This window comes from Zasmidium cellare, assembly GCF_010093935.1.
Source record: "Zasmidium cellare ATCC 36951 unplaced genomic scaffold M409scaffold_41, whole genome shotgun sequence".
Classification (NCBI taxonomy): domain Eukaryota; kingdom Fungi; phylum Ascomycota; class Dothideomycetes; order Mycosphaerellales; family Mycosphaerellaceae; genus Zasmidium; species Zasmidium cellare.
This window is the reverse complement of record NW_022986985.1, coordinates 114,253-140,133: the sequence shown is the minus strand read 5'-3', so window position 1 is coordinate 140,133 and position 25,881 is coordinate 114,253. Positions and strand designations below refer to the sequence as shown.

Below are 25,881 nucleotides of genomic sequence, written 5' to 3'. Positions count from 1 at the left end.
CGCAGTTGGCGAGTCGGTCCGAGTTTTCCGACCATCGGCATTTGACTGTCACATGTCAAAAGTATATCGTTGACATAACGTCGTTAAATTTGGGTGAATGAAAACGGCAATGCTACAGTAGTGGGAAGACGAATGCTTTCGCTTCTCATATCATGTCTTCGATATCAACCCTCAGACGTATTCCTCTCTCCACCAACGTTTCATACGATTGCCTCAGCTCACCCTGGCTCAAGGTGCCATCACACAGAAACTTCATGCCCGTGATCACCCACTGCTTCACCCACGGTAGACTTCTCAAGCCGTCCAAGTAGACTTGCTTCGTTCGTTGCGCAGCCTCCCGTTTCCTTGTACCTTCCAGGCGATGGGTCTGTCCATGCTCGAACCTGAGCCACATCATCCAGAGGAACAGCGAGTGATTCACAGCACTGTCTGCGCTCAACAGCGCTTTCGAGAACGTCGCACGAACGGTGTTGGGGTTCGATCCAAATGCTTCGTCTCCAAGTCGACGAAGCTCTTCAGCGATCTTGAAAGACCACTGAACAATCGACAAGTCGGCTGAATGGGTTACTTGCTGATTTCGGACGAGACTTCGAAGCCGATCCTGTGCTACAATGCTAGAGTGCAGTTCCAGCAAAGAACTGTTGCTTGGGAATAGCTTCAAAGCCTCCTCGAGCTGAAATTTTAAGGCAGCCGGCTTGAAAGGTCGTTGTCGATCAACATGCAGCTTGAGTAACCCAGCTTGGTATTCTTCGATCAACTCGACCGCAGCTGTCAAACCACTCCGTTTGAACCTCGAGGCTTGAGTGTGAAAGACTTGCAAAGTACGGTCCATGTCACGACCATTAGCAAGGTACTCCATCCAGGCCAGACAGTCAACAAGCAGGGCACCGTGTAGATGATTGCGCGCGAGAAGTGCTCGGTCTAGTCTTTCTTTGAGCAGCCTTCTAGCCCTCAGCCTCTTCACATGTGAGCCAGCGTCGTCTTCTGCAACCACGTGTCGAGCAGCGGACTCTGCGATACTCTGAATATCTCTGAGAGCAGCAGTATCTTGACCATTTTTGCATTGTGCAAGCAAGCGACTGTGCCAGAGGACAACGTCGCCATCTCTCGCAGCCGAGCCCAAGTCCGCGCCTAGTGCCGTTGTCCAGACACTTTGCGCCTTGTCCAAGTTGCCTCTCTTTGCCTCAATCAAAGCATACGCGTTGTAGAGGCGTAGGCTTGATGGTCTCTGCTTGAGCAAACGTTTTGCAGTTTTTCCGGCTTCGACCGGCGATAGCTGAAGCTTGTAAGCTAGAAAATACTCCGCAATGTCGTCGTCTTGAGGGACTACCGCTACGATGGCCTCCAGTATCCTGTCGACAAAATCGATCAGCCCTCGGGGATCGTCAGCGCTCGTATCAAAGCGACGAGCGAAGTCGTCAAAAGCATCATCGAACAGGCTGTCGGTTGTCTCACGTCGACACTGCAAATTTCCAACGGATGTGTTCAGAACCCCATCCACAGCAGCATATGTTGTCCATCCACTCCCAAGGTGTGGATCTTGGGACCAAGCCATCTTTGGAGACGCTTCATCGGTGGAGGCTATGCAAGGCAGCCCAAAGAAGCAGAGAGCAGCGCTGATCAACGTCTTCGTAGGCAGCTCGCTGCTGACAAGGTCAAGTATCTCGCTGATATCTGAGAACATGACGCACCGAAAGGGATCTGAGGTTGCATCATCATCTTCGGTCGAAGCCGGCAAGATGAAGCCTTGAAGGGCAGTTTCTGTCTCGGCGAAGCTCACGAAGGGACGTTTGCGATCGATTGGCCTTTGCTGAGCGTTTGCAGGAGTCCTAGTGGTGCTTTCATTCGTCTCTTCGTAGTGCATCCATCCTTTCGAATCATTTTCGCCGATTCGTGGAGTTTCGCTTTCCCAAAAGTCTTCAAACGAGGCCAAACGATCCGAGAGCGATGCTTCTCGTAGCTGTGGTGGCATGCGCAGATGGTATTCCAATACTGCTTGCCATAGAGCGATGGACAGCTCGTCATAACCAGCATCTCGAATGAAGGCCGTGAGTCGTAGCAGAACATAGACCTGAATGTCACTGGTCGAAGTTCCCTCTTTCTCCCCAGCCACTTTCAGCATCCGCAAGCATTGGGTGAAGGCATCCTTGCAATCTTCAAATTTGAAGCCGGAGTGACTGTCCTGAACATAATTCAGGTAGTCTGTCCACAACATGATGCTGCCGGGACATTCGGCAAGCGCTTCTATCCACCTCGACGCTCGTTTCGCGCTATCCCAGACAATTGTCCCTTCATCGATGATAGCGCGTAGCAGCCGCTCGCGGTACGTGGTGCCTTTGGTGATGTGAGTGCAGGCCTCATTCAAGATGGACAAGCGAAGGTCTGCAAGCGTCCTTCTCTCTGAAGACGACAGGGATACTGCTAGGGCGCCCGCTCGAACCAGCTTGGCCTGGTGGTCAGAAAGTGCAAGCCAGGCATTCAAGTCATTCGGGTTTGTTTTGGCAGCTTTGGACAGTACAGCGCTTTGCTGCCTTATATGCAAGTCCAGATCAGTGTCCTCCCCCTCAGAGTCTGAATCGATCTCGAGATCTTCATCTGCGGGTTGAGATGATGTTTTGGCCTTTCCTTCAATTGAACGGTAATCGACAGTAAAGGCAGCAGGCTCTGGAGATTCAGATCCACGTTTGCGCTTTCGTGAAGGTCGTAAGTCAATGTAGTCACTCTCAGTCGAATCGTTGTTGTCCGAGGTGAACAGTACGAAACGGAGCTTGCTTTCATTGCCTCTGCCGTGCTTCGAAGTGAGCAATCTCGGTTTCCTCTGGCGATGGTCGAGAGTCGTCAATCGGATCTCCTTGTCGCTACTATCATCCCTGTCTATCTTGGTTGATCCAGCAAGACCCAGGACTTTCCCATAACCAACGCGGCGATAAGCGGGGATGCTGTATCGATGGAGGCTACCATACTCTACATTCTTCGAGTCACCGCGACGATCGACAATGAATAGACTGGACTCCTCGAACTCGTCCGTGGCTATGGGAAGTTCATCCGGTGTCTTGGCACGCGCTTCTTGACTTCGTTTCCGATGAGACAGCTCCTGTCGAGACGTCCGCTCCCTCGACTCGCGCCGGTCATGACGATGCCGTCTTCGATCCTCATCGTGACGCCCCTGGTGCTTCCTCGAGTGCTCCTCACGCTTGGACCTGTTCTGAGATTCGTCTTCTCGTGGCGTCGGTTTGGAAGCGCTCTTCGGCTTGAAGCTGCCAAACTTGGGCACCGCAGTCTGGTCCATCTGCTCTGGGATCAGCACGCATTTCTCGGCGCTTTCTGACTTTTTATGTACTCACCTGGTGTCAAGTTAAGGTCCAAGATGGCAGCTGTTGATGTGAGCGGCGGCGAAAGAGATGGCCCGAGAGCGCACGACTTTTGCATGTGAGCCGGTGACAATCCCGAGCGATCAGAAATCTTGGCGGTAGATCTCTGGAAAACGCTTTGCTGAAGTTGAAGCTCTCGACATTCACCATCCACCACGGCGGTTGGAGCCTGGACCGCGCAGGAGAACACACGAGAGTCGCAGCAAGATGGCGACCGCCCTCCAGCAGCAGTTGGCCGTCATTGCCGCCAACAGCACCCACCAGCTCGACTTGAAGGCGCAAAAGGCCCGTCATAGCAAGTCGTTGCTCTTCGAAGCCAGAGACGCCTCTACGCAGAACTTCGATACCATTTACCAGATCTGCTTGGAAGGCTTTGAGGAGCTATGCCAACTGGACGCACGATTCGTTCCCTTCTCCCGAAATCTCTTCAGCGAGCAGAGCAAGAATGAAGACCGGACGCAAATGACGGCAAAAGAGGTGGAGGAGCTGGACAGTGTGATAGACAGATTCTTGGGATTGCTAGGAGGACGGCTATTACTGAAGCCTGCTATGAAGGCTGCTGAGTGGTTGGTCCGACGCTTCAGAGTACACGAATACAACACCGAGACGGTCCTGTTGACATTTCTGCCATACCATGGATCGCACATCTTTCCCACGCTTCTTTCGATTCTACCGGACCAGCTACCGTCCAACTTCCGATTCCTACATCCGTATGTCACATCGCTGCAGAGTCCCCCACGACATGCGATCGTCGCAGCAACGAGCAACAACTCGGCCTTCTTCACATCATTCAGCCACTACGTTTTGAACGTAGCAAAGGCGAGACATCAGTCTGCCTTGTTGCTCGGTTTCTGGGCCAGCGTGACAGCACAGGCAGTCAACGGCATGATCGATTCAACAAGATCTGGACGAGAAACAATTCGAAAGCAGAAAGAGGAGGATCTCTTGCTCAAAGTCTTGCCCATCCTGCAAACCGCACTGAGCATCAAAGATGTACCGGAGCTATACCTTGGATCTTGCATGGTCATGACGATCTTGGCAGCGAAATCGTCTCTCAGCGAGAAAGCTCTCAACGCCATGATGGAGGCAGTTGCTGGTGGATGGACAGATCAGACTCTCGAAGACGGAATGGTCACATTGGCTGTGTTGGCAGAAGAGAAGCAAGACTTGACTCTGCCAAATTCAGTCGTTCGAGCCGTCACGAAGCAAGCAGACGTGCTCAAATATGTGAACCGGATTGCGTCGAAATGCCGAGCGGACCATCTGATTACCGGGATTGCCATCGGCGCCGTGCATTTAATTGCCTCGAAGGAGAACGTCCAGGCAAGTGGGATCCTAGCTGGTGCCCTTCGACTCCCTTACATTTCTGGCGAGTCCAAGCTCGAAGTTCTTGTCATCGCCATGGAAGCCGTTGCAGATTCTGGAGCAAATGATGCTCAACGGAAGCAGCTTCTTAGCCCCATTCACTCTTTCGCCGAGCAAGACAGCAGTGGACATCTTATCACCCTGGCAGCTCAAAAGGCCGAGACCAGTCTTGGAAGACTGGATGCCGATCTGGCCTTGCAAATTCACGACAAGACAGTCGACGATGGCAATGAAAACGACCCGGAAACGATGCAGATAGACGAGAAGCCGGCCAGCGAGACCCACAATCCGAGCCTTGATGTCGAAAAATTGGCCAAGCTGCCGAGCAAGCCGATATCGTTTTTGGACGCGAAACACGATAAGCTGTTTGAGGAGTACTCTGAAGCATTTGTAAAGGCTGTGTCTCCCAAGGACGACTTGGGGCGGCTGTTGAAGGTGCTGTCGCCGGACAAAAGCAGTTTCGCACAGCACTCAACGATGGGTACATTCTTAGCGCGTCTCTGGACCAGCAGCTTTCCCTTCTCTGCCAGGGCCAAGGCTTTGCAGATTACAGCTCAAAGGCTGCAGAGATCCAAGCAAGAGCCTTCATCAGCCGACATGCAAGCACTTTTGCCGTATTTGGTCGCTGCTCTTGCAGACCCTGCAAAGCCGGTCAGGTTGGCGGCCTCTTCCGCTTGTCTTGCTTTGAAGGCACTTTACGAGAATTCCGCGGCTGCAAAGTCCTCACAGCCCAATGTGTGGTGTCAGCACAGTCTTTATGGCCAGAGAAGCTCGCAAATCCACTGGATCCCTACATTGGACGCCCAAAGACTCTTCTCCGAAGCCGTTGCAACGATCCTGGAAGAGTGTGTTGTGGACAGCAACTACCTTGTACAATCTCTCGCGGACTCCATCAATGGAGCTAAATCAGACGGCAAGGAGCTAAAGTCAACCCTTCGAGCGAGCGCCTACGCATTCCTTGCCTCGCATACCGTTTTGTCGCCAGCAGAAGGGGTGAAAATTCGTTTGCTGTCGATATTGAGCAAAGTCGGCAAGATTGCTGGTACAGCAAGAACGCAAATCTTGTTGCCTTACGTTCGAACCCATTTTGCTTCCTCACGGGCCGAGTCGCAGAACGATGCTCTCAGCAGGGCACTGATGCAAAATGTGACGCATCGAAGCGCAGAGGAGATCGAGTTCCTCAGAGAGCTTGCGTGCGGTCGACTTGCCTCTGGATCTGGTCCACATTCCCTGGCCTTCGACGGAATTCGGCAGCTGTGGGCGGCTATGAAGGACGCCGCACGCATGGAGCTGCTCAATTGGCTTTTGGATCTTGGACTCAATCAAGAGGTCACCGATGACATTCAGTCTGAAGCAGTCGAGACCCTCCGTAGCCTATCGATTCCAAGTGACGTTCTTGTGCAGTTGGCCGAGAGCTTGCCTAGCGTCTCTGACTTGCAAGGCCATCATACTCCCGCCAAGAAGCAACGGACAAGCAGAACATCTGAGACACCCAAGCCGGGCAGTCTCGACAGACAAAAGCTTGACATCGCCATTCGGAGATGGACATTGGTATTGGAGCTAGTTGAAGAGTTGAAACCGGAAAATCATCCCCAGCTTCTCAAGGGCCTGTTCCACCTCTTGAGCGAACTACATCACTACAAGACCTTGCTCGACTCTGAACTTGTGTATCTACAAGGTCTGATAGTCAACAGCTTGCTGTCGGTAGTCAACGGCCTGAAGACAACGGCCAACAAAGAGGTCGATAGGTCTGTGGTTCGCCCGGACCTTATTGTTGATTGCGTGCGCACGACATCGAGCACACAAGTTCACCATGCAGCCTTGCTGCTGATGTCTTCCCTGGCTTCCTGGGCTCCAGACTTAGTCCTGCACAGCGTCATGCCACTTTTCACGTTCATGAGCTCCACAATCCTCAAGCAGAGCGATGATTACAGCGCTCACGTCACAGACCAAACAGTCGCACGAATCATTCCGCCCTTGGCTGCCTCACTCAAGAAACGTGGCCGAGACCTGATCAGCGGAGCTGCTGAGCTTCTCCTCAGCTTCACTGCTGCGTTTGAGCACATTCCGCTCCATCGACGACCGGGATTGTTCCGCCATCTGGTCACGACCCTAGGCGCAGAGGAGTCACTATTCGCCATAGCCGCCATGCTCATCGAGCGTTATCCAGCGGAGACCAACCTACGGCAGTTCGTTGCCGAATTGATGGACCACTTCCATGTCAAGGTGCAGCTTTCGTCAGTCAGACAATACCTTGATCTCGTTTTCGACACTCTTAAAGTGAAGAGAGGTCTGTCCGACGTGATTCTTGGGTTTGGTGAGAAGAATGCAGACCAAGCCAAGGAAGCTACTTCAGTGTTACTCGACGGACTGGCGGATGTACTTGGTCAGAATACCCTCCGCAAAAGATTGGCCAAGGAGTTGAAGGGCAGCAGCGAGCAGGCCGATGAGCTGCGAGTCTCGTACTCTGTCATCCTGGAAAAGACCATGCAGCTTGGTCTCCAAATCAAACCCGACGACGACCGTCACGACGCCGCCAGCAATGTTCTTACATCAGTCCTCAGCTTGATGCCAACCAAAGACTTCATCGAATCTAGCGCAATGCTGATGCAGACCGGATCGGACGAGATTCGACAACAAGTCTTTTACTCGTTGGAGACACGGGTGAGCTCAGCCAAGCGAGCCGACGCAGAGATGCAGCGAGTGTTCATGGATGTGTTACCAAACTGCAGCCTGTTCATTGTTGAGAGTCAGCCGGTGGAGACCAGGCTCGCTGCAATCGCCTGCGTCGACCGCATCTCAGAGAAGTTTGGCAAGACCAATCGCGCCGAGGTTAACAACGCTGCTCAGCCGGTCATGGGCGACTCTGCCTTTGGATCGACTGATTACAGGCTGAGGCGTATGTCTCTGCTGTGCCTCGCAAGCATGGTCGAAGTCCTTGGAGACGAATTTATCGCACTTCTTCCTACGGCTCTGGGGAATGCGTTGCGATACATGCAAGAAAGTGTGTCTGTTGACGAGGACGAGCGCACTGAGGAAGGCCAGGCCTTACTCTCTGCTGGTTTCAGCTTAGCTATGGCCATCCTCGACTACATTCCGTGGATGCTATCGGGGTCTTACCTCGACCGTCTGCTGAAGATCGCTGCAGAAGCTGACAGCAATGGGGCAGCAGAACTCAAGAATCTGGCCGCACGTAAGGTTTCTGCCCAAGACTGTTTCGCAGCTATTGAGCGAATCTGGGAAGATGTTGCCGGTCTTGGCGATTCAGCTGCCCAGTACACTGTCGCACTGTTCCATGCTGCCATCAAACATCACACCAAAGCCACAATTACCAAGAATGTCAAGCCGATATTCGCCATCTTGCTGAACGCTTTCGACCTGCGCCGCAACCTGACCTTGGAGGATGACGAAGATGCGGAGGTTGACCCTGCCATCTTTGACGAGGTCGACAGTGCAGCTATGGACGTGGTACTCAAGCTGAATGACGCCGCCTTCCGGCCATTCTTCGTCCGGTTCACGGAGTGGGCTACCAAAGGACTGTCGAAGAAAGACAAGTCGGGAACTGTTCAGAGGTGCATCAGTCTTTATAGCTTCAGCTTGACGCTCTTCGATCAGCTCAAGTCGCTGGTGACGAGCTACGCCGGATACCTGCTCGAGAACGCCGCCACTCTGCTCAAGACTCTATCAGCCAACGACGAGTTCCAGGCACAACTACTTGAGACCGTCATTAAAGCCCTCGCTAGCAACTTCTCCCACGATCAGGACGGCTTCTGGCAATCACCCACCCACTTCGACGCGATCGCCGCCCCACTCCTCAGCGCTCTGCAATGCGAAGACGAAACCATCGTCAACGACCACGCCATCCCCGCCATCGCAGAGTTCGCGGGCGCCGCCAACTCCCCCGAACACCACAAGACACTCAACGGCATCTTCATGTCGTACATGCGGCACGGGGACGCGGGGATCCGCTTGGCAGCCGTCAAGTGCCAGCGGGCGGTTCTTGACAAGTTGAATGTGGACTGGATCGGTCTGTTGCCGGAGTGGCTGCCGGCGATTTCGGAACTGCAGGAGGATGACGATGGGGTTGTTGAGAGGGAGACGTTGAGGTGGATTCAGCAGATTGAGGATGTTACTGGGGAGAGCTTGTATAATATGCTACAGTAGAATGATCATGGAAGAGGCAGAGCGACGAGGTGCCGCCTTTGCAGTATGCTTCAAGAGGTCTCGCTGAGGTTTAGGAATGGAGCAGATGATGGACAGCAAATGCCTCTCATTAGCATATCCTCATCCCACAGACCCGCACGCCCTGATCCGTAACCACGGCATCTCGATCAAACCACACCTTCACCATGTCGGCCACAAACCCCTTGTCCGCTTCACTCCAACTATCCAACCCCATCGCCCTAACATCCTCCCCATTGATCTGAATCTCGTCCTCCTGAATCCCTTCCTCGGTCTCGTCGTCGGCCTCTTCCACAATCGCGGACATCGTCCGCAAAACTACCTCCGTGACCCTTCTGAAATACGCTACGAGCATAGTCGCCGCTGCTCGGGAGTACTCCATCTCTCGTTCCGCGTCAGTCTTGCCACTCGTAGCCGCCTCGGGGAACAGACCACCGACGTCGGGCATATCGAATAGAAGTTCCTCATCGGCTTTCGTCTCGTCGTTCTCCCAAGCGCTCGCTTCGCCTGCCGATGCCCACCACATGAAGCCTTTGTAAGCCAACGATGTCCACGTTGAGGGTTCGGTAGCTTCTGCTTCATCGCGTTCTTGGAGCCCTGTGTTGTCGTAGAGTTCGGAGCTGGATTTGTTGCGGCGAAGGAGCGGACGCTCGTCGGATTCGTCTATTTCCGCGGATGCCGAGTCGTCGCTGTAGGTGCCTACCATCTGGCGCCGTAATCGTCGAAGCTCCCTCCTAAGGAGCGTCCAGCGGCGGAGGTCCCGTTGAGATGCTTTGAGGATCTTCCCGTCGGATGTTTTTAGCTTCGGCCAGATTTTGGTGGCGGCGGGCTGTGAGGCGGGGAGTTGAACGAGGAGATCGTAGAGGTACTTCTTTTCGCCGAGAATATCGTCGGTGGTACATGCTACCCAGCCAGTGCTGTCATCGCGGGAGCTCAGAGATGGTATATCATGGATGCCGACGCTAAAGAGTGGTACGCTGCGGAAAAGTGGCTCCGATTCCGGGGGTAAGCTCTCACCCAGCCCTCGCGGGATGCTGGACAAGACGGAGGCAATGTATACTGTATTGGCGTTGTCCTGCACGGAAGGGCTTCCAAGCAACAGCACTCGCTTCCTGGATAATACAGCACGGTGCAGTGGGAAGAGCAGAGGTCCAAACATGTCCAGAATCGCCGGTACATGCAACGCAGGATGATCGGGTGGCCATGTCCCTTCTGCATTGAAGTCCGCCAACGTGGCATCGGACAGAGCGCGCTTCCGTTTCCTACTCTCAAGACCAGCATTTGGCGCATCCCGCGTAGCAGCAGGCGACAACGAGCTCCTCCTGAAGGCCTGATCCGCCCTATGTTCCTTCCAGAACAGCTCCAGCGCCCTAGTATCCGACGTATTCTTCACAACATCTCTTGCCAGTCTCCTCAGCTCCGCAGCATGTATCCAACTCCTCCCAAGCTGCCCATAGCTCAGCGGCACCAGTGCCCCAACAGCCGCAAAGTTGGCATTGCGGTGCTTCGCGTCCGCGGCGTCTTGCACAAAGACGCTAACACCGGCATGCGCACCATGTATGAAGTATATCAGATCTTCCTTCACGGCGTGTAGTCCGGATGGCAGGCTTTTGTATTCGACTCCGTCCAGGTCGATTTCGGGGAGGTTTCGCTTCCAGGCAATGGTGTAGCTAGAGTCTGTCAGATGTGGTTGATGGTCAGGGTGTTGCTCTTACGTACCCCACCTTTTGATCGAAGACTACCAGGAAGACGGCGGATACTGGTGGAACGTCCTGGCGCTCCATGGCGTGGGCATTGGATATTCACTCACGCGACGGGAGCTGGAAGTCAACAGGAGGTGACGTCTCGTTTCACATGCCGACGCGGGATTGCCCGAGTGCTTAGTCACGCACTTGTCGCCGACGAACTAAACGTCTCTGGGAGGTGTCGTACAGTGGACTGTTAAGAAAGGAGCCATCGTTTCTCTTCGCCTGCATACACTATGCTCGCGTCTATGCATGCTATTGAGTGACAAAGACATTGCAATTCAGTAAATGGCCAATCCGTCAGGTGGCTTGTCAAGCGCTTTCAATACGGACTGAGAGACTACCCACAAGCCAGTGACCCGATTCTCCCTCACTGTTGGTGTAAACATCCAGCCTTCACCTATGCGAGAGTTCAATGTTGAAAGCGACGAGTGACGTCGCGGGCGCGTCACATGCCGATGCGGGACGAGCCGCTGATTGGTCACCTAGCGTGGGGTCCGTGCGCCCGCCACCTACAAATACCGCCGCTTTCCACCCTCGACTTCTTCTTCCTCTCCTCAGATGCACCTGGCATCGCGGCAGAGCGACACCCTCAGACAACCTCGATGTATTGCACTACGAACCACGACTCCTCATCGCGTCCGCACTTGTATTAGCACCGTCTTCTCTGCGGCTTTCGCTGATCTGGATAGTGGGCATGCATACTTCGAGGGCGTCTTTGCGGTGTCGACTTGCCCCTCACGCCACGCCGGAGATGACGAGACCCTGCGATTGTGCTGTGCTCACCGGCAAGCCCTAGGAGCCCTAATCGGCGAGGTGTTAGTGGAGCTAGCTGTTTTATGCTGTCTTTGACATGCTGCGGCGATGCACTGCTTCTTCTCTGGGCATATATGGGCTAGCATACGGTTCGCAGCAGACCTACGCCGTCCGTCCGCACCCTCGCAACTGCTATTGGGCCTTTTCCACATACACCTTCATGCGACGCAGGGTTTGCGTGGCGGGCGACATGGCCAGCAGCACAGTCGCAGGCAATCTCGTCATCTTCGGCACACCAACTGCTTTTTTCACTTCATCTGAGCTTCTCGACATCGAGCTCGATGAGCCCTGGCCCGATCCGCTACCACCAGCGTCTTCCAAGCCGGCGTACCAGTCACAGCCGTTTTGCGATGTCCTTGACATTGTGCGGCTGTGCTCGCTCGGTGATGACTGCAAATGGCACTGCGCCAACACTCTCGCAACTGCTTCTGGGCCTTTTCCATTTACTACCTTATGCGACGCAGAGTTTTGCGGCGTAGTGGCGGACTGTGGACGGGCTACCGGGCTCGTCGAGCTCATGCAGATTCAGATAAGGGAGACGAGCAATTGGTGGGCGACACAGGCGGGATGTTATGAACGAAAAGCTCCACTGCGGTCTCCATTGCGCCTTTCATTCGTGGTTGGCGCCATGGTGAGTGTCGATGGGGCTTCCGCTTGCACTTCCTGGCCTACCGTCAAAGGTACTTTCCTGCTATCTCTTTGCTTTTTTCAGTCTCCTCAATGCCGTTGTTTGTCTTTCGTATTCCGTATTCCGTATTGTCCCCATTAGCTGCATCGGCTCGCCGAGCATCTAGAGGGGATGGCGCACAGCTTAGATCATTCTATTACGAGAACCCAAACAGCAGCATCATGATCCAAGTTTTGTGCTATCGTCCCAACATGCCAATGCGTTTCACAGTAGTCATTGTAAACGGCTCCAGTCGTATACCCGCAGCTCGATGCAAACACCACTTTTCTACAGTGTTGTCAAGCCCGCACCATGGTAAGATCACGTGCGGCAGTGAAAGTGATATTCACTTGTCCCGAGCGCGCTAGTGACGCACGGGCCTTTGCCACCGGTAGTACCACTTGCCGCCTCCACGTTTCGTCTCTCCTTCCTCGAAGCACTGCACGAACACTGCAAAAACACCTTTACACACTCGAGTCTCCGAACTGTTGGTCACCACCTCTGCCAATCGCATTCATTAGCGATACCAACACCTTTGCCACACACCATGGCTCATCTTCCGGATCCAAACGGCGCCGGCTCGCGATTCGAGGCGAAGTTTGTCAAAATCTGCTTGAAGCACAGTGTCGACTTGGGGTTCAGCGTCAACCTCGAAAGCATCGAGACATGGAAGCTCAGCGAGGAAGTCGTCCGCGCCTTGCGCAAGTGGAAGCTGGGCGACTTCGACGACCAGAGCGCGTACGACATGTTGAAGCAACTCCTCGGCACTGATCAGAAGAAGCAAATAGCTGTCGTTGCGGACATTGTTTCTTTCGCAGCTTCCAAGCACGGCCTGAGAGGCGACGACTTCGCGAGAGAGGCTCGTGGGCGCGCCGGGGTGGACAAGGCCAGGTACTCATTTGTCGCGACACTGCGCAACATCGTGTTCGACAGCGCCATCGACTCGACCCTTGTGGCGACTAAGAGCGGGGACGACATGGTTGAGAAGAAGTGCAAGTTGGTGTACAAGGTCGCTGCTTACCTTCTCCTGGACGTGCTGGTGGATCTTCAGGGCGACGCCAGCTATTGGGAGGTATCACTGGGTGGCAACACTGTGGACGGATGGAGCACCAAAGCCAATGGTGACGGCGAAGATGAGGGTGAAGAGACGACCAACGACGAGTCGAACAACACCGCACTCACCACTGAGGACTACATCCCAGGCAAGTCCCAAGAAGCCTCAGCCGAGTTTGTCGAAACTCAATCAGCCCGTCGCACCAATCGCGCTGGACTTGGCCACGTCCGCAAGTCTCGCTCCGTCCTGTTCAACTTCACCGAACAGAACAAGCGCATGCGCCTCAGCCATGCGCGGGCTCCGGCACAGATCTCAACATCCGCTATCGAAGAAATGAGCAAGAAGCTGAATTCGGCGGAGGGCAAGAACGTTCGGCAGGCGGAGGAGATCTGGAAGCTCGAAGCGGCCTGCTCCAACTACGAGAGAGTAGTCGCCAAATTCCAAGCTGAAGCTGCAGAAGACAAGAAGACCATCGAGAAACTCGAGGCTAAGCTTGCTGCACGTGGTTCAACCTCCTGAACATCGCGTAGCCCTGCGACTTGAGTGCCGAGAAGCTCCTTGCAACTTCACCACGCGAACACAACACGAAATTTCATCGACTACAAACTTTTTTCCTTCACACGACACGACAATGAACGGCTTGGTTGACAACTGCACAGACGGGGAATGATGGCTCTTTGTTTGATTTGATTGCTTTGAAGATGCGGGTGTTCTGTCTTTTGTTCAGAACACAACGGGAGAGAGGATGGAAAGAACTGAACAAGGCGAAACCAAGGCGCTGCAAAAGGAGCACCCGGAGCTCCACGATGGGCGCTCTGCATGGCGCTTGTATGATTCCATGAACCAGATCCCCCTATAGCGTTGCTTGTATTCCCTCCATTCAACCCAGCGCCAGCCCCTTCCAACGTGTACCAATACTCTGCTCTTTAGTGTCGCGCCTTGAAGAACTCCGTAATCATCATCTGTCTCGGGATTTTCCCAGTAATCAAGCTCATCATCTGCAAAAGTGGGTTGATCGATCGATCGTGAGCGCCCAGGGCAGCGCGACACTTGTATGTCAGATCAATTGCCTGCTCGACTTGCCATCTCAACTGCTCGTACTCTGCGCGATTCGTATCCTTTTGCACGCGTTTGTTCTCGTCCAAGAGCCGACGCGCGCCATCGGCGAGATGGAGGGCTTGGAAGATGACTGCCATTTTGCCACTTTTCTCCTGCTCCAAGAGCTCTCTATGCAGGTCGCGTAGACTTTCGAGGCCGTGGATGTGTCGTTGTTCCGCCAAGCCCAGCTCGTCATGTCGAGCCAGGAGATCTTGCTCTATCTCCGCTAGGCAGCGCTTGACGTGCCAGTCTTGCGTCACGGTTGATGGCAGGGGTTTGATGTGAGCGAGCAAGAGGTTGATTAGACCTGGAGTCGGGCGGTCGAGGAGTTGTGCGCGGCTGTTGTGGTATGCGAGTGATGAGGCGAGGATCATGAGAGCATCTGGGACGGATTTGGACGGCGTGATTTGTGGTGTTGAAGGATCGTATCTGTGCTGCTCTTTTGTCCGGTTGAGGTCGTGGTTCCAGGCGGTCAAGGCTGTGTCGAGTCGCGTGCCAGCCAGGGCAAGGCTCCTGATGGTTTCTTTTCGTTCGATAGGGGGCATGGCTCGGTCTGGAGAATGGAGTCTTCAGGAAATTGCGATCTGCGAAATCAGGAGAGAGTTGAAAGTATAATGTATCAAGATGTTGGTGGAATGGCCACGTTTGTTTGCTGGTCTCACAATGGAAGCGACAGATTTCAGAATCGTATGCAGCTTTTTCCGATGCATCGAGGCCATGCATGTCTCGCGTTGGGAGACTTTCATCATTTGGGACTCACTAGGATCTTGATATGCTGGTCTTTGTGGTTAATTAACTCCTCAAATCCCTTTGAGACAATGTCATGAACGCTGATACGACCTGTCACCATCTTCTCGATACCAACCAATTTGCCTGGAATAAAGTCAGCCAGTTCGATGGAGAGAGGTCTATGCCATACTATCAACAATCATTTGGATGACTTCTTGCATTGAATCATCGTCAAAAATATAACTTCCCTTCATCGTGATATGCTTCGGGACAAATTTGTGGCATGGAATTGTGATCTGCCGCTGTCAGTGGGCACTCTCTATTTAGAGAAGGTTCTTACTGGTTGTTCCCAGATTGCCACCATTACATAGAGTCCTTCAAAACGTATGGCGTCCATGGCTCCTTCCAATGCGGGGACTACACCGGCGCAATCGAATACAACTTCCACACCTTTGCCGTCCGTAAGTTCCATGCACCGCTTGGCGACATCTTCTTGGAAAGGATTTATGACCGATGAGCAGAACTCGGAGACCTGGTTCCGTCGTGCCCCCGCAGGCTCGGAGACGACCACTTTGTTGGCCCCTGCGGCTTTCAAGCAAAGCAGCAATGCAAAGCCAATAGGGCCTCCTCCAAGAACCAAGACATCTTTGTCTTTGAAGTCTTTTACGCCAGAGACTTTGATGGCATGATGTACAATCACCAAGGGCTCCAGTACGGCAGAGACTTCCAGTGGAATCTCTGGCGGCAGCAAGTAAAGGCAGTCTTCAGTGACAATAACCTTCTCCCCGAAGCCGCCGAAGCCAGTGGTTGCACCTACGTATCCAAGGTTGGAGCAGCAGTGCGAACTTCCCGATTTGCATGGCAAGCATGAACGGCAGAGTACCCTAGGATCGACCATGACCGCATCGCCATCTTGAAATTTGGATCCTGCGGGTGGCGAACGGACTCTGCCACAGAGCTCGTGGCCGAGTGTGAGTGGAATGTGTTGGCCTGAGATAGGATGTGGTTTCTCCTTGGTAGGCAACTAGGCTGTAATCAGATGATGAACTTCAGAAACACATTTCCGACGAGATCTTAGCCTACAATTCCAGGGCCGATGATGAACTCATGAAGATCTGATCCGCATATACCGCACCACTCCACGTCCACTAGCAGCTGGCCGTCTCCGGGTTTGGGCTCGTCAACATCATCGACTCTGATATCACCTTTGCCGTAGTACCTCGCAGCCTTCATGTCGAGCGATGTAAAGGGTGGTGATGCTTTGCATTGATAAGTGTTCAATCTAGCGTACGGAAGAGAGGTACATGTATTCTCCTCCCACGCATGCTCCCCGCCTGGAGCTACACCTCGGGTGAGGGCGTCAGAAGTGAGGAGTCAGGGCATCCTCTCAGCTTCGCAAGCAGCGTGAGAAGGAAGCGGCGTGCTGGAATGCTGTCCATGCCTGTGTATATGTTTCTGTTCTGAGGAGTGCAAGGCAAGAGGTAAAGTTGCTCGGTATTTCCCGATGAGCGTCGCTCATTCGTGCAGCGTCCGGTGCGAGAGCCTCTGATCTGACTGTACAACTTGTGAAGTGTCGGTTGCGATGAAGGAAGCGCCTTTGTTATGTATGCTCATTGAGACGAAGTTCACAAGGGGAAGAAGACAGACGTCTCATCAAGGTGTCGACGCCCGGGTCATGATTATGTAACGCGCGTGAGTCTCGTGTACCTTATCCTTGCAGGTCATCTCGACTTCACGTTGATCTTACACCATCATTAATATTCTCTCAACCTTTGAATTTATCAAAACGAGCTCTCAATGACTTCGACCTCACCAGTGTCTTCCCGAATGGGGAGCACAGGATCAACGATGTTCTCGGCTCAAGCGGACTCGCTGGTTCCAAATGCTTTAAGCAGGCCCCAAAGTTGACTGAGGACGACGGCTCCGGATCCTGGCATCTATCGCCGCACGCGTCTAGCATATCGCATCGATTCTCACATCTGGACACGGGATCTTGTGTCGCGGCGGCCTCTATCTGTCTGCTACTTCCACCCGCCAGGCGCTTCGATGGTCTGGAGCTGGAGCTGAACGGCATCAGGCGCCAACGCAATGCAGTGACTAAGGCCGATGTGGCCCCAAGGCTCCACCAGACACGGCACAGCCATGCACGATCAAATGCAATACTGCTCCAATCGTGCGTTTTGGCCCCAGGCTGTCTAGTCCTCATTTATCTTCGAAACGAATAGCGGTCTAGCGTTGCCTGTTCTGGCACAAGCGCTCGAGGCGCAACTTCAGCTCCGACGTCGAGGGCGGCATGTCCAAACACTATCCCACTGATTATTAACGGCGGACAGCCGAATTTCTGCGCGATATGTAGCAAGTGCCGCTGCATCAGTCATCGCCTCTCTGTTGCGTCTCTGCAGTTTACTATCTACTTCATCATGGCGTTCAAATCACGCCCCAGGGCCAATATTTCTTGGCGCGCCCCCCTGAGCATGATCGCCGCTCTTGTGGCTGGCGTGTGTCTTGCAGCTGGACATCATGCATTCTACAACTCCTTACAAGGACGAGAAGTGTCCAGTCATCAGTACCATGTCGGCACCTGGACAGCCTCGTCGCAGCAAGTCAACACAGCCGCGGGGACAGCTTTCGCATTCGTGGTCAAAGCCAGTCTGGTCCTTGCTTCCGCCATTGCCTACACGCAGTTATATTTTCGCCTTTTGGCTACCGGAATAAATTCTCTGCAGAAGCTTGACCGATGGTTCTCTGGCCTCCACGACTTCGTATCGTTCTGTTATCTTCCGACGTATTGGAGGCATGGTCTCCTCGCTCTGGTGGCTGTCACTGTTTGGTAGCTACTGCTTAGATTGCGCGGTATGGTTTGGCTCGCTAACTTGTTGAACAAGGCTCTTGCCAATTGCGGCGATCATTGCGCCCGCAGCACTGTCTGTGACGTTTTCAAAGCTCCAATACCCGTCCTCCTTATCGCACACCGTGCCTCAACCAGCTTTGGACAGCCTTGCCTTCCTTTCGAACAATGTCTACAACACAAGCCTTACCGACTACGCCGAATCGTATTCATTTGATCCTGATCAGGAAGTTTTACGTGTCGCAAGTGCTGCAGCCGCATCTGGTTCGATACTGCCGATCGAGGCTCCTGGCGTGAATGCATCATGGCAGGTTACAATCGAAGCTCCCAAAATGCTTTGTGAGGACATGGGCTCCGAGCTTCAGAGCCAGCTCAAGTCCAACCTCCTACAAGGCTTGCAGCCGAGCATCACAACTCTGGGGGAGCCTGGCGATTTCCAAAGTATGTTCTCATACCTGGCTTGGTCATCGTGGACAAACTTCACAGCAGATGCGCAAGGCAATCAACTCAACATCTCCGTTCGCTTGCCGTTCACCAACGGAACCGGTGCAAATATGGAATTCCTCGTTCAGCCAAAGACCTCTGGACACGAATTCTACGTTGCCGTATTTTCCCGTGCCAACACGATGCCGCCCCGTACAGTCTGGGACAATGCAAGTGGTAGTCCTCCATTTGGCCAAGCAGCAATGGACTGGTATTGAAGAATTATCGACAGGTTTCGCAGACTGAAGATGGGGAATCGAGTTTGTAAACCAAGTATATTACTGTACATGCAAGCGTCGTTCGGCATCAGAGAGAGATGACCGCTTCATGCCTACCACCTTCAGTGTGTGAAGGTGCCTTAGGTCCTCTGGCAGTGCTTCAGCGACACGCCACAAGCTGCGCCGCGTACCGCGAGCGGCTGGACCCCTCGCTAATGTCGTGTAGCATGGAGAGGCTGATGGGTGAGCCATAGCGCCGATCTCAGGCAGATGTTTACCAACATTAGAGACGCTCATCAACTTGATACTGCCCTGGTCTGCCACAAGTCACCTTTGGCACATTATGTCCACACTCTGTGTGGCTTGTTTACAAATCTTCAGGAATGACTCGCTAGAGACATGCGGTGTTCTAGACACGTCTTCGTGGAGGTACGCAAACGGTAAAAGCGATACTCCGGACAATCTGAAGGCAAGAACAGCAGCGGTCCGACAAATCCATCATCACACAGCAAGGTCCCACCGACAAGCGGTTGCACAAGGATGCCCACTGTGCTCTTGGATCGAAATAGACGATGAACATGAAGACTATTCGACTTTTTGGTGGTTCCAGATCCGCCTTCGCGTACCGCGCAGAGTTATCGCCGCCGAATACACTTTGTTTCTGCAAGGGCCAGCATCAACAGGCAATACACGTGCAGGGTTGGTTAAGAGAGGCGCGCCGCGATCTGCAGATACCTGTGACAACATCTTCAGTGTAAAGGTGACATGGATCCATCGGCGCCACGACAAAACCGAGGCGCTCGAACTGTCCATGTTGGCCAGAGAGTCGCTATCAAGCCCAAGGACCGATAGCCAGGCCGTCCTTCAGCTGGCAAAAACTTGGCTTCGACACTGCCTTCATTCGCACGCCGAGTGTCCAAGAGAGTGTGCTCAGCTTTGGTACCCAACACGCCTCCTCGAAATAGGGTATCACGAAGCAAAGCTCATTGAAACCCGTGCTCATCAGTTGAGCGGGCCTTACGCAACCTTGAGTCACTGTTGGGGTGATTCAATGACCTTCAGATTGAACAGCGCCACCGCTACCAAGCTCCAAACTGGTCTACCACGCTCAGTTTTCGCACCAACTTTCCGAGATGCCATGGTCGTTGCAGCTTCTCTGGGGTTCAAGTACATTTGGATCGATTCCTATTGCATCTTTCAAGACAGTGATGTTGACTGGAAAAGGGAGTCCGCGGCTATGGATCGGGTCTACACAAACAGTGCATTGAGCCTCGGAGCAGCTGTTGGTGCCGAAGCAAGCACAAGCTGCTTTGTGGATCGATCCAGCCAGAAGGCGGTCTCATTCAACGTCCTGTGGAAAGCCTCTTCAAACGATCGGCCACAATTGTACACAGTCGAACACGATCACCACAGAGCACAACATGTCGCAGCATTCTTCTGCCAACGATTGTTCTCACGGGGCTGGATCGTCCAAGAGCGTCTTCTAGCACCACGCATGCTCTACTTCACACCGACAGGCATCTTTTGGCAATGCCAGACTCTCCGTGTTGCTTCCGAGTGGCTTCCGCATGGTTCCGACGAGTATGCCAACCTCCCAGAAAACCTACCCCCAGGCTTATTCAATCGAGTGAGATCTTCGTGGCCGTGGCCAGGTAACGGATTGCGTTATCTTCATGGCAAGGGCCATCACACAGATCAAAACTATTTGAGTGGAACGTTTGCAGAAGCTCTCGAGATTTACTCCAGATGCTCGCTCACAAAACCGGCGAAGGACAAAGTTGTTGCTTTTCAGGGCATCGCCAAGACAGTGGCCAGTTTATCAGGTTCCAAGTGCTGGAATGGTTTCGTCGACACGATGCTACCGTACTCTCTCCTCTGGATGGTAGTTTTCCCATCCCTTGCCTGGGACGAAAAACCTGCTAGCAGCGGACCATCGGTAGCCTCGTCGTGGCATTGGGCCTCGTCGAATCATCCCATCACGATGCATTACACTAAACTGGCTCTACGACAGATACGTCCAGGAATACGCCGACGTCCAGGGATATGCAATCTAGCGCTATTGCCGATACACGGTCCGTTTGTGGCAGATCATCAGTTTTCCATGAAAGCACCGTTGGTGTGCATAGCCAGGGTACTCTGAACGACGTTCGTTGGAAACAGGCCGGTATATGGCAATGCGATACGCCTCGACACTCTGCACCGCAGCGAGTCTGCACGGGCCGACTCTCTCTTCCCTGCAAAGCGCCTCATTCCTTCTGCCATCGAGTGGTATGTTGACCGATATGACTACCTGCATGACTCTGGCATCCAGCCCGGAAAGGTCTGTCTGCTTCCCATATGGTCGTCTTACCAACACCGCACTTTCGGTCGCGACCTTAAGATACCGGAATCATTCAATGACGGGTTACTGGGATTGCAACGTGGAGAAAGCACAGTTCAGATGCTTTACGACGACGAAGGCCGAGATTCAGAATTCAAGTACCACTACTCTGGCTTGGTCGTGCGTCAGAACAGGAGTGGCAACTATACGCGTATTGGAATGTACCATGGCCACAGGCTTCCATGTGCCGTTGAGATCTTTGAAGCCTTGCGGCTTGCGAAGCCACAGCTTGTGATCATCGACTGACACGGCATGCCTTTCGACCATGTATTGGAAAACCAGTGCACTGAGCTGCATTGCCTGCGGCTTGAAGCTCGACTTCCTGCAACTTGTGTATGGCCGAAACCAAGTACCTCGCAAGCAATGATTTCTCTCTCAGCGTATCCCACTCGGCGTCTACAAAGGCTCTCCGCTTAGTTTTCGAAAATCAGGTGTCAGCAGCTTCACGTCCTCAACATGCAGCGTGCTGGCTGATTCGGGAACATCGAAAGTCTTGATCGTTCTCGAGCTTCATTGAACGTCCAATCGACTGGTGTTCCTGACCATGTCTTGGCGACAAAGGGCTGGATATTCCTGACCGGGAAACAAAGATAGGGCTTTACTACTCGTTCTGGCTACGGTCTTACGTGCGGCTTACCTAGCGAGGCTGACAAGATGGAGAAGTCTCCGGGTACAAGCGACTTGTGTCCTCGCCTTGTTGTTGTTGCTATGACCTGCAGCAACACATAAATAAAGATGTGAGCACCATGATGGTTTGTCAATCTGATCCACCGTCTGCTCCTGAGCACCTTCCGCCAAGCCCCTATTCGCAAGTGCTTTGGTTACGGCCTGAGTCAACGCATGACTAACCGAGAATGCCTTCAACCACTGAAACCAAGGGGAGCTGTCTGTGCGGCGACGTCAAATACCGCTTCTCTACCCAGCCTGCCTATACAGTATGTGCCTGCGCGTCCCGTACGTACAACAAACACATCTAACCATGTAGGTCCGATGCCACTGCCGCGACTGCCAAAAGGCATCTGGCAGTACTAATACGACTCTCGTCCCAATCCCTCGCTCTGATCTTGTCGTCGACGACGAGTCCGCTCTGAAGCAGTCCAGAAGCTTCAAGCACCACGCAAGCGATGTCACGCTGATGGTGAGCTTCTGCGGCAACTGTGGTTGTGCCATTTTCAAAGAAGCCTCTTCAGCGCCTGGTATGGCCATCGTCTTCATGGGTACGATTGACGATGATGGACAATTGATCGGAGGGCAGCCCACGGCAGAAATTTGGACGAAGTATCGAGTGTCGTGGAATGCTGAGGTGAAGGGGGCGAAGCAGTGTCAGGGGTGGGATATTCCAGCTTAAAACGCAGAATGACTAACTCCTCGTTCTGCCACAAGAGCCATGAAGACGACTACCGAAACACGTTGCTAGGCATATCGTGCAGAGCTGATTTCTGTTCCCCTGTCACTAGAAGTAACATTGCCGAACACTCAGCCTCCACTTATTTCTTGACGCCTTGTCCTAGGAGGCGAGGCATGCATGCATGCCAAGTTCAGCGGAGCCGCCTGAGTCCTGCACCTGCTGATGAAGCGGCCGGCGATCGCGGCTCCATCTTTTCTATCATTCAAGTCGACTGAATACAGTGCTTGTCGAGCAGGACTCGATGGTGCGCCATCATGTTGGACCCATTCACAGCGCTGAGTCTCGCCACCGCAGTCATCCAATTTGTGGATTTCGGCTGCAAGATCGTTGACACAGGTCGCTCTCTGTACAACTTATCCGAGGGAGCAACAGGAGCGAACAAGACTCTGGAAGATGTGACTTGCGATCTCGCAGCACATACCGAGAAGCTGGGCAAGTCTCTCGGTATCAACTGCGTGTCCCTTTCCGATCAAGACAAGGCTTTCGAGAAGCTCCGGGAAAAGTGTCACAAGCTTGTAAAAGAGCTCGAGAAGACGTTGAATGATCTGAAAGTCAAAGACAGCTGTCATGGCATTTTGCGTGGGTGGACTTCTCTCCGCAAGGCGTTCAAAGCCGTGTCGTCGGAGAGCAAGATACGTGAGATGGCGAAGCAGCTGGAGTCTTACCGGCAAGAAATAGCATTTCATCTACTAGCCATATTACAGTGAGTGTGATGGAAAACTTGGGCAGATACGAGGACACTGATTCCATGCAGAAGCGACCAGTCCACTATAGCACAACAACTGACCGGACTCGAAGCAACGATAACACGCTTGCATCAGCTCAGCTTGCATGATATTCAAAACACGAAGCGAGATCTTCTCATGGCCCTCGAAGAGCATAATAAGGAACAGAAACGTTTCAAGGACGAATCGTTTCGCAATCAGCTTCTCATGCGCGACATGATGTTCCGCGATGTCTCCCAGAAGATAGACGAAATGATGGCTGCCAGCTCCCAACTGGCTACAAAGGCCGACATGCTCGACAAGTTGTACTTCCCAGACATGGGAGAGCGTCACGCCAGGATCAAACCCGCGCACATCAAGACTTTCTCCTGGATTCTTGATGACCACGATACCAGTTTCAGATCCTGGCTGGAGTTCCACTCTGAAGTCTTCTGGATTCGAGGCAAAGCCGGCTCTGGTAAATCGACGCTCATGAAATACATTGCCGGAAATGAAAAGGTCAATCAGCTTTTGCGGAAATGGGCTGGTTCGTCGAAGTTGATCAAAGCGACGAACTATCTCTGGAGTCCTGGCTCGGCCATGCAAAAGTCGCTGGAGGGTCTGATGCAGAGCCTGCTCTTTCAGATCCTTAGCGAGATTCCAGATGCAATTCCGCTTGCCTTACCAGAGAGATGGCGAGCCACGAGCGGGTCATACACATACCGCCAACCTTGGACTAAGAAGGAGCTAAGCCAAGCCTTGAGGATGGTGATGGCGACCACTCAAGACGTGAAGTACTTCTTCTTCATCGACGGCCTCGATGAGTATTGGGGAGACTTGGAAGAGATCGCACAGGACGTTCGACCTACAGGCGGTGGACAACGTCCCAACGTCTCTTTGGAAGACGTTCACCCCCGCGCCAAAGCAGATCAGCAAGCCTTGGTTGAGCTGATTCAGGCGCTTGGGAGATTTCCCAACGTGAAGCTCTGCGTCTCCAGTCGACCTGGTACGCATTTCAGGAAGCCTTTGGGCGAGTACCCGATCGGATGCTCAACCTTGCAGACCTCACTAAGGGGGACATGAGCAAGTATACCGAGTCGATGCTCATGAATGATGGACGCTTTGCGGCATTGGCGAAGGGGGATCCCAGAGCACGGCAGCTGGTTGTTGAGATCAGGGACAAAGCACAGGGTGTCTTCCTTTGGGTCTGCCTGGTAGTTGCGTCCTTGTTACGAGGTCTCACAAATCGCGATGGTATCGACGAACTCCGGGAGCGGGTCTTCTCCTTCCCTTCCGACTTGCGTGCATTCTTCAACGACATCCTCCACACCATCGACGAGTCATATCGGACTATGACCTGCAGAATGCTGAAGTTGGCAAAGTACGACGCACCGCTGCCCTTGATGGCGTTTTGGTGGTTGAAGTATGAGCACGATGACCCGTCCTACGCTGAGATGGGCAAGATGCAGGCTATTGGAGACCTTGGCCCACAACTAGTTGTGGATGCCACTCGCCATGTCAACAAATGGTGCCACGACTTGCTAGAGGTCCGACAGGTGCCTGGAAACCTTGCAGGATCTCGAGATGCCGCTGCTAAGATAGACTTCCTGCATCGTACGGTTCGCGACTTTCTCGTGGCCGAAGACGTTACTGGCTTCCTCGACAAGCATGCCGGCAAGAATTTCGATGAACGACTATCAATGTGTCGTTTGCAGTTGGCAGAAGCCAAGACGCTACCTGGACCTGATCGGAAGAACGGAGAAGCCTTCCAGCTCATGGCATTTGAGATCATGCGCCACGCGAAAGCCATGGAAGTAAGTAAGAACGAAAGTCCTGTCGCCATACTCCATGAACTAGATGCCACGGGTAAGCGTTACCACGGTCTTCCAAAGGTCTCTCATTGGACGAACGAGCAGCCGGTTAACGCTTCTGGATACGGCCCAGGTGACATTCAACTGAACGCCCACCAAGGCCGCTCCAATTTCTTGTCCTTTGCTGTAAGCCAGGATCTGCTCCTCTTCGTCAAGCAGCATCTCAATGCCGACTCATCTCTCATCAATAAGATCGGTCGACCTTTGCTTGATTATGCTATACATCGTACATTCAGCAAGCCGAACAGTAGAGACCAAGACGTACTCGTCGACATGATTCAGGTCCTTCTTCAGAAGGGAGCGAGTCCGAATGCCCACGCTCATCTCTGGGGTACGATGTCCGTCTGGGAGGCTTTCCTGTACAACTGCTACCGCATCTGGGAGGAACCGCAGACAATAGGATCACCGCAGGCAATGAGAGCAGCGGAGCTCTTGCTCGAGTATGGTGCTCAAACTAACAGCGTCGTTGTCGAGTCACGATCGCTACAGGGCGAGATAGTGTCTGCCTCTGCGGAGGAATGCCTGACGCGAAGTTTTGGTGTCAATCAAGCTGAGGAAATCCTGGACCACTACAAGCCTTTGAGGACCACGATGTGGTCAAGATGGATCCCTTTATGGAAGAGTACTTGAGAGTCTTTCCTCCAAGATGCCGTAGGATTTGTCTTCACTCAAGGCGGAACATAAAGTTGGGCGCTGCAAGATTGAATGGCACTAGCAGCGCAACGAGACCGCAATAGATCCCAAATTCGGGCATTTCTGAGATGCTGTAGCCTTATTAGCCTTTACATGATTCAGTGTTGATCTCCGAGCAAAGTTACCTTGCCAAGTAAACCAGCAGTGCCGTGCCAGCCCAAAAAGGGAACATGAAAACCAGACTCTTGACTAGGGTGGCTGCCGTCGGAGGGAATACCCGAACAATGAAGGCAACAGTATGTGCAAGAA

General features: G+C 53.2%; 8 protein-coding genes across 8 annotated transcripts; 4 read left to right on the top strand and 4 right to left on the bottom strand.

Moving 5' to 3' along the window:
- Positions 1-145: 145 nt before the first annotated feature.
- Positions 146-3,289, bottom strand: M409DRAFT_69762 (uncharacterized protein; the record flags this gene model as incomplete). Its single annotated transcript, XM_033818426.1, has 2 exons — positions 146-1,011; positions 1,054-3,289. The coding sequence occupies 2 exons, from the start codon at positions 3,287-3,289 to the stop codon at positions 146-148; spliced, it is 3,102 nt and encodes a 1,033-aa protein (XP_033662292.1).
- A 289-nt stretch (positions 3,290-3,578) lies between these two features.
- On the top strand, positions 3,579-8,900 carry M409DRAFT_69761 (uncharacterized protein; the record flags this gene model as incomplete). Its single annotated transcript, XM_033818425.1, has 1 exon — positions 3,579-8,900. One exon carries the CDS (start codon positions 3,579-3,581, stop codon positions 8,898-8,900), a length of 5,322 nt encoding a protein of 1,773 aa, XP_033662291.1.
- Positions 8,901-9,009: 109 nt separating this feature from the next.
- Positions 9,010-10,702, bottom strand: M409DRAFT_28135 (uncharacterized protein; the record flags this gene model as incomplete). Its single annotated transcript, XM_033808896.1, has 2 exons — positions 9,010-10,588; positions 10,638-10,702. The coding sequence occupies 2 exons, from the start codon at positions 10,700-10,702 to the stop codon at positions 9,010-9,012; spliced, it is 1,644 nt and encodes a 547-aa protein (XP_033662290.1).
- Positions 10,703-11,669: 967 nt separating this feature from the next.
- On the top strand, positions 11,670-13,719 carry M409DRAFT_59110 (uncharacterized protein; the record flags this gene model as incomplete). Its single annotated transcript, XM_033814100.1, has 3 exons — positions 11,670-12,159; positions 12,192-12,461; positions 12,542-13,719. 3 exons carry the CDS (start codon positions 11,670-11,672, stop codon positions 13,717-13,719), a joined length of 1,938 nt encoding a protein of 645 aa, XP_033662289.1.
- Positions 13,720-14,126: 407 nt separating this feature from the next.
- On the bottom strand, positions 14,127-14,843 carry M409DRAFT_28133 (uncharacterized protein; the record flags this gene model as incomplete). The annotated part of the gene is made up of 1 exon (XM_033808895.1): positions 14,127-14,843. One exon carries the CDS (start codon positions 14,841-14,843, stop codon positions 14,127-14,129), a length of 717 nt encoding a protein of 238 aa, XP_033662288.1.
- Positions 14,844-15,043: 200 nt separating this feature from the next.
- M409DRAFT_28132 (uncharacterized protein) lies at positions 15,044-16,260 on the bottom strand (the record flags this gene model as incomplete). The annotated part of the gene is made up of 4 exons (XM_033808894.1): positions 15,044-15,171; positions 15,218-15,323; positions 15,368-16,051; positions 16,111-16,260. The coding sequence occupies 4 exons, from the start codon at positions 16,258-16,260 to the stop codon at positions 15,044-15,046; spliced, it is 1,068 nt and encodes a 355-aa protein (XP_033662287.1).
- Positions 16,261-17,447: 1,187 nt separating this feature from the next.
- Positions 17,448-18,576, top strand: M409DRAFT_28131 (uncharacterized protein; the record flags this gene model as incomplete). The annotated part of the gene is made up of 2 exons (XM_033808893.1): positions 17,448-17,857; positions 17,913-18,576. The coding sequence occupies 2 exons, from the start codon at positions 17,448-17,450 to the stop codon at positions 18,574-18,576; spliced, it is 1,074 nt and encodes a 357-aa protein (XP_033662286.1).
- Positions 18,577-22,618: 4,042 nt separating this feature from the next.
- Positions 22,619-25,569, top strand: M409DRAFT_28130 (uncharacterized protein; the record flags this gene model as incomplete). Its single annotated transcript, XM_033808892.1, has 3 exons — positions 22,619-23,067; positions 23,119-24,074; positions 24,131-25,569. 3 exons carry the CDS (start codon positions 22,619-22,621, stop codon positions 25,567-25,569), a joined length of 2,844 nt encoding a protein of 947 aa, XP_033662285.1.
- Between the last annotated feature and the right edge of the window lie 312 nt (positions 25,570-25,881).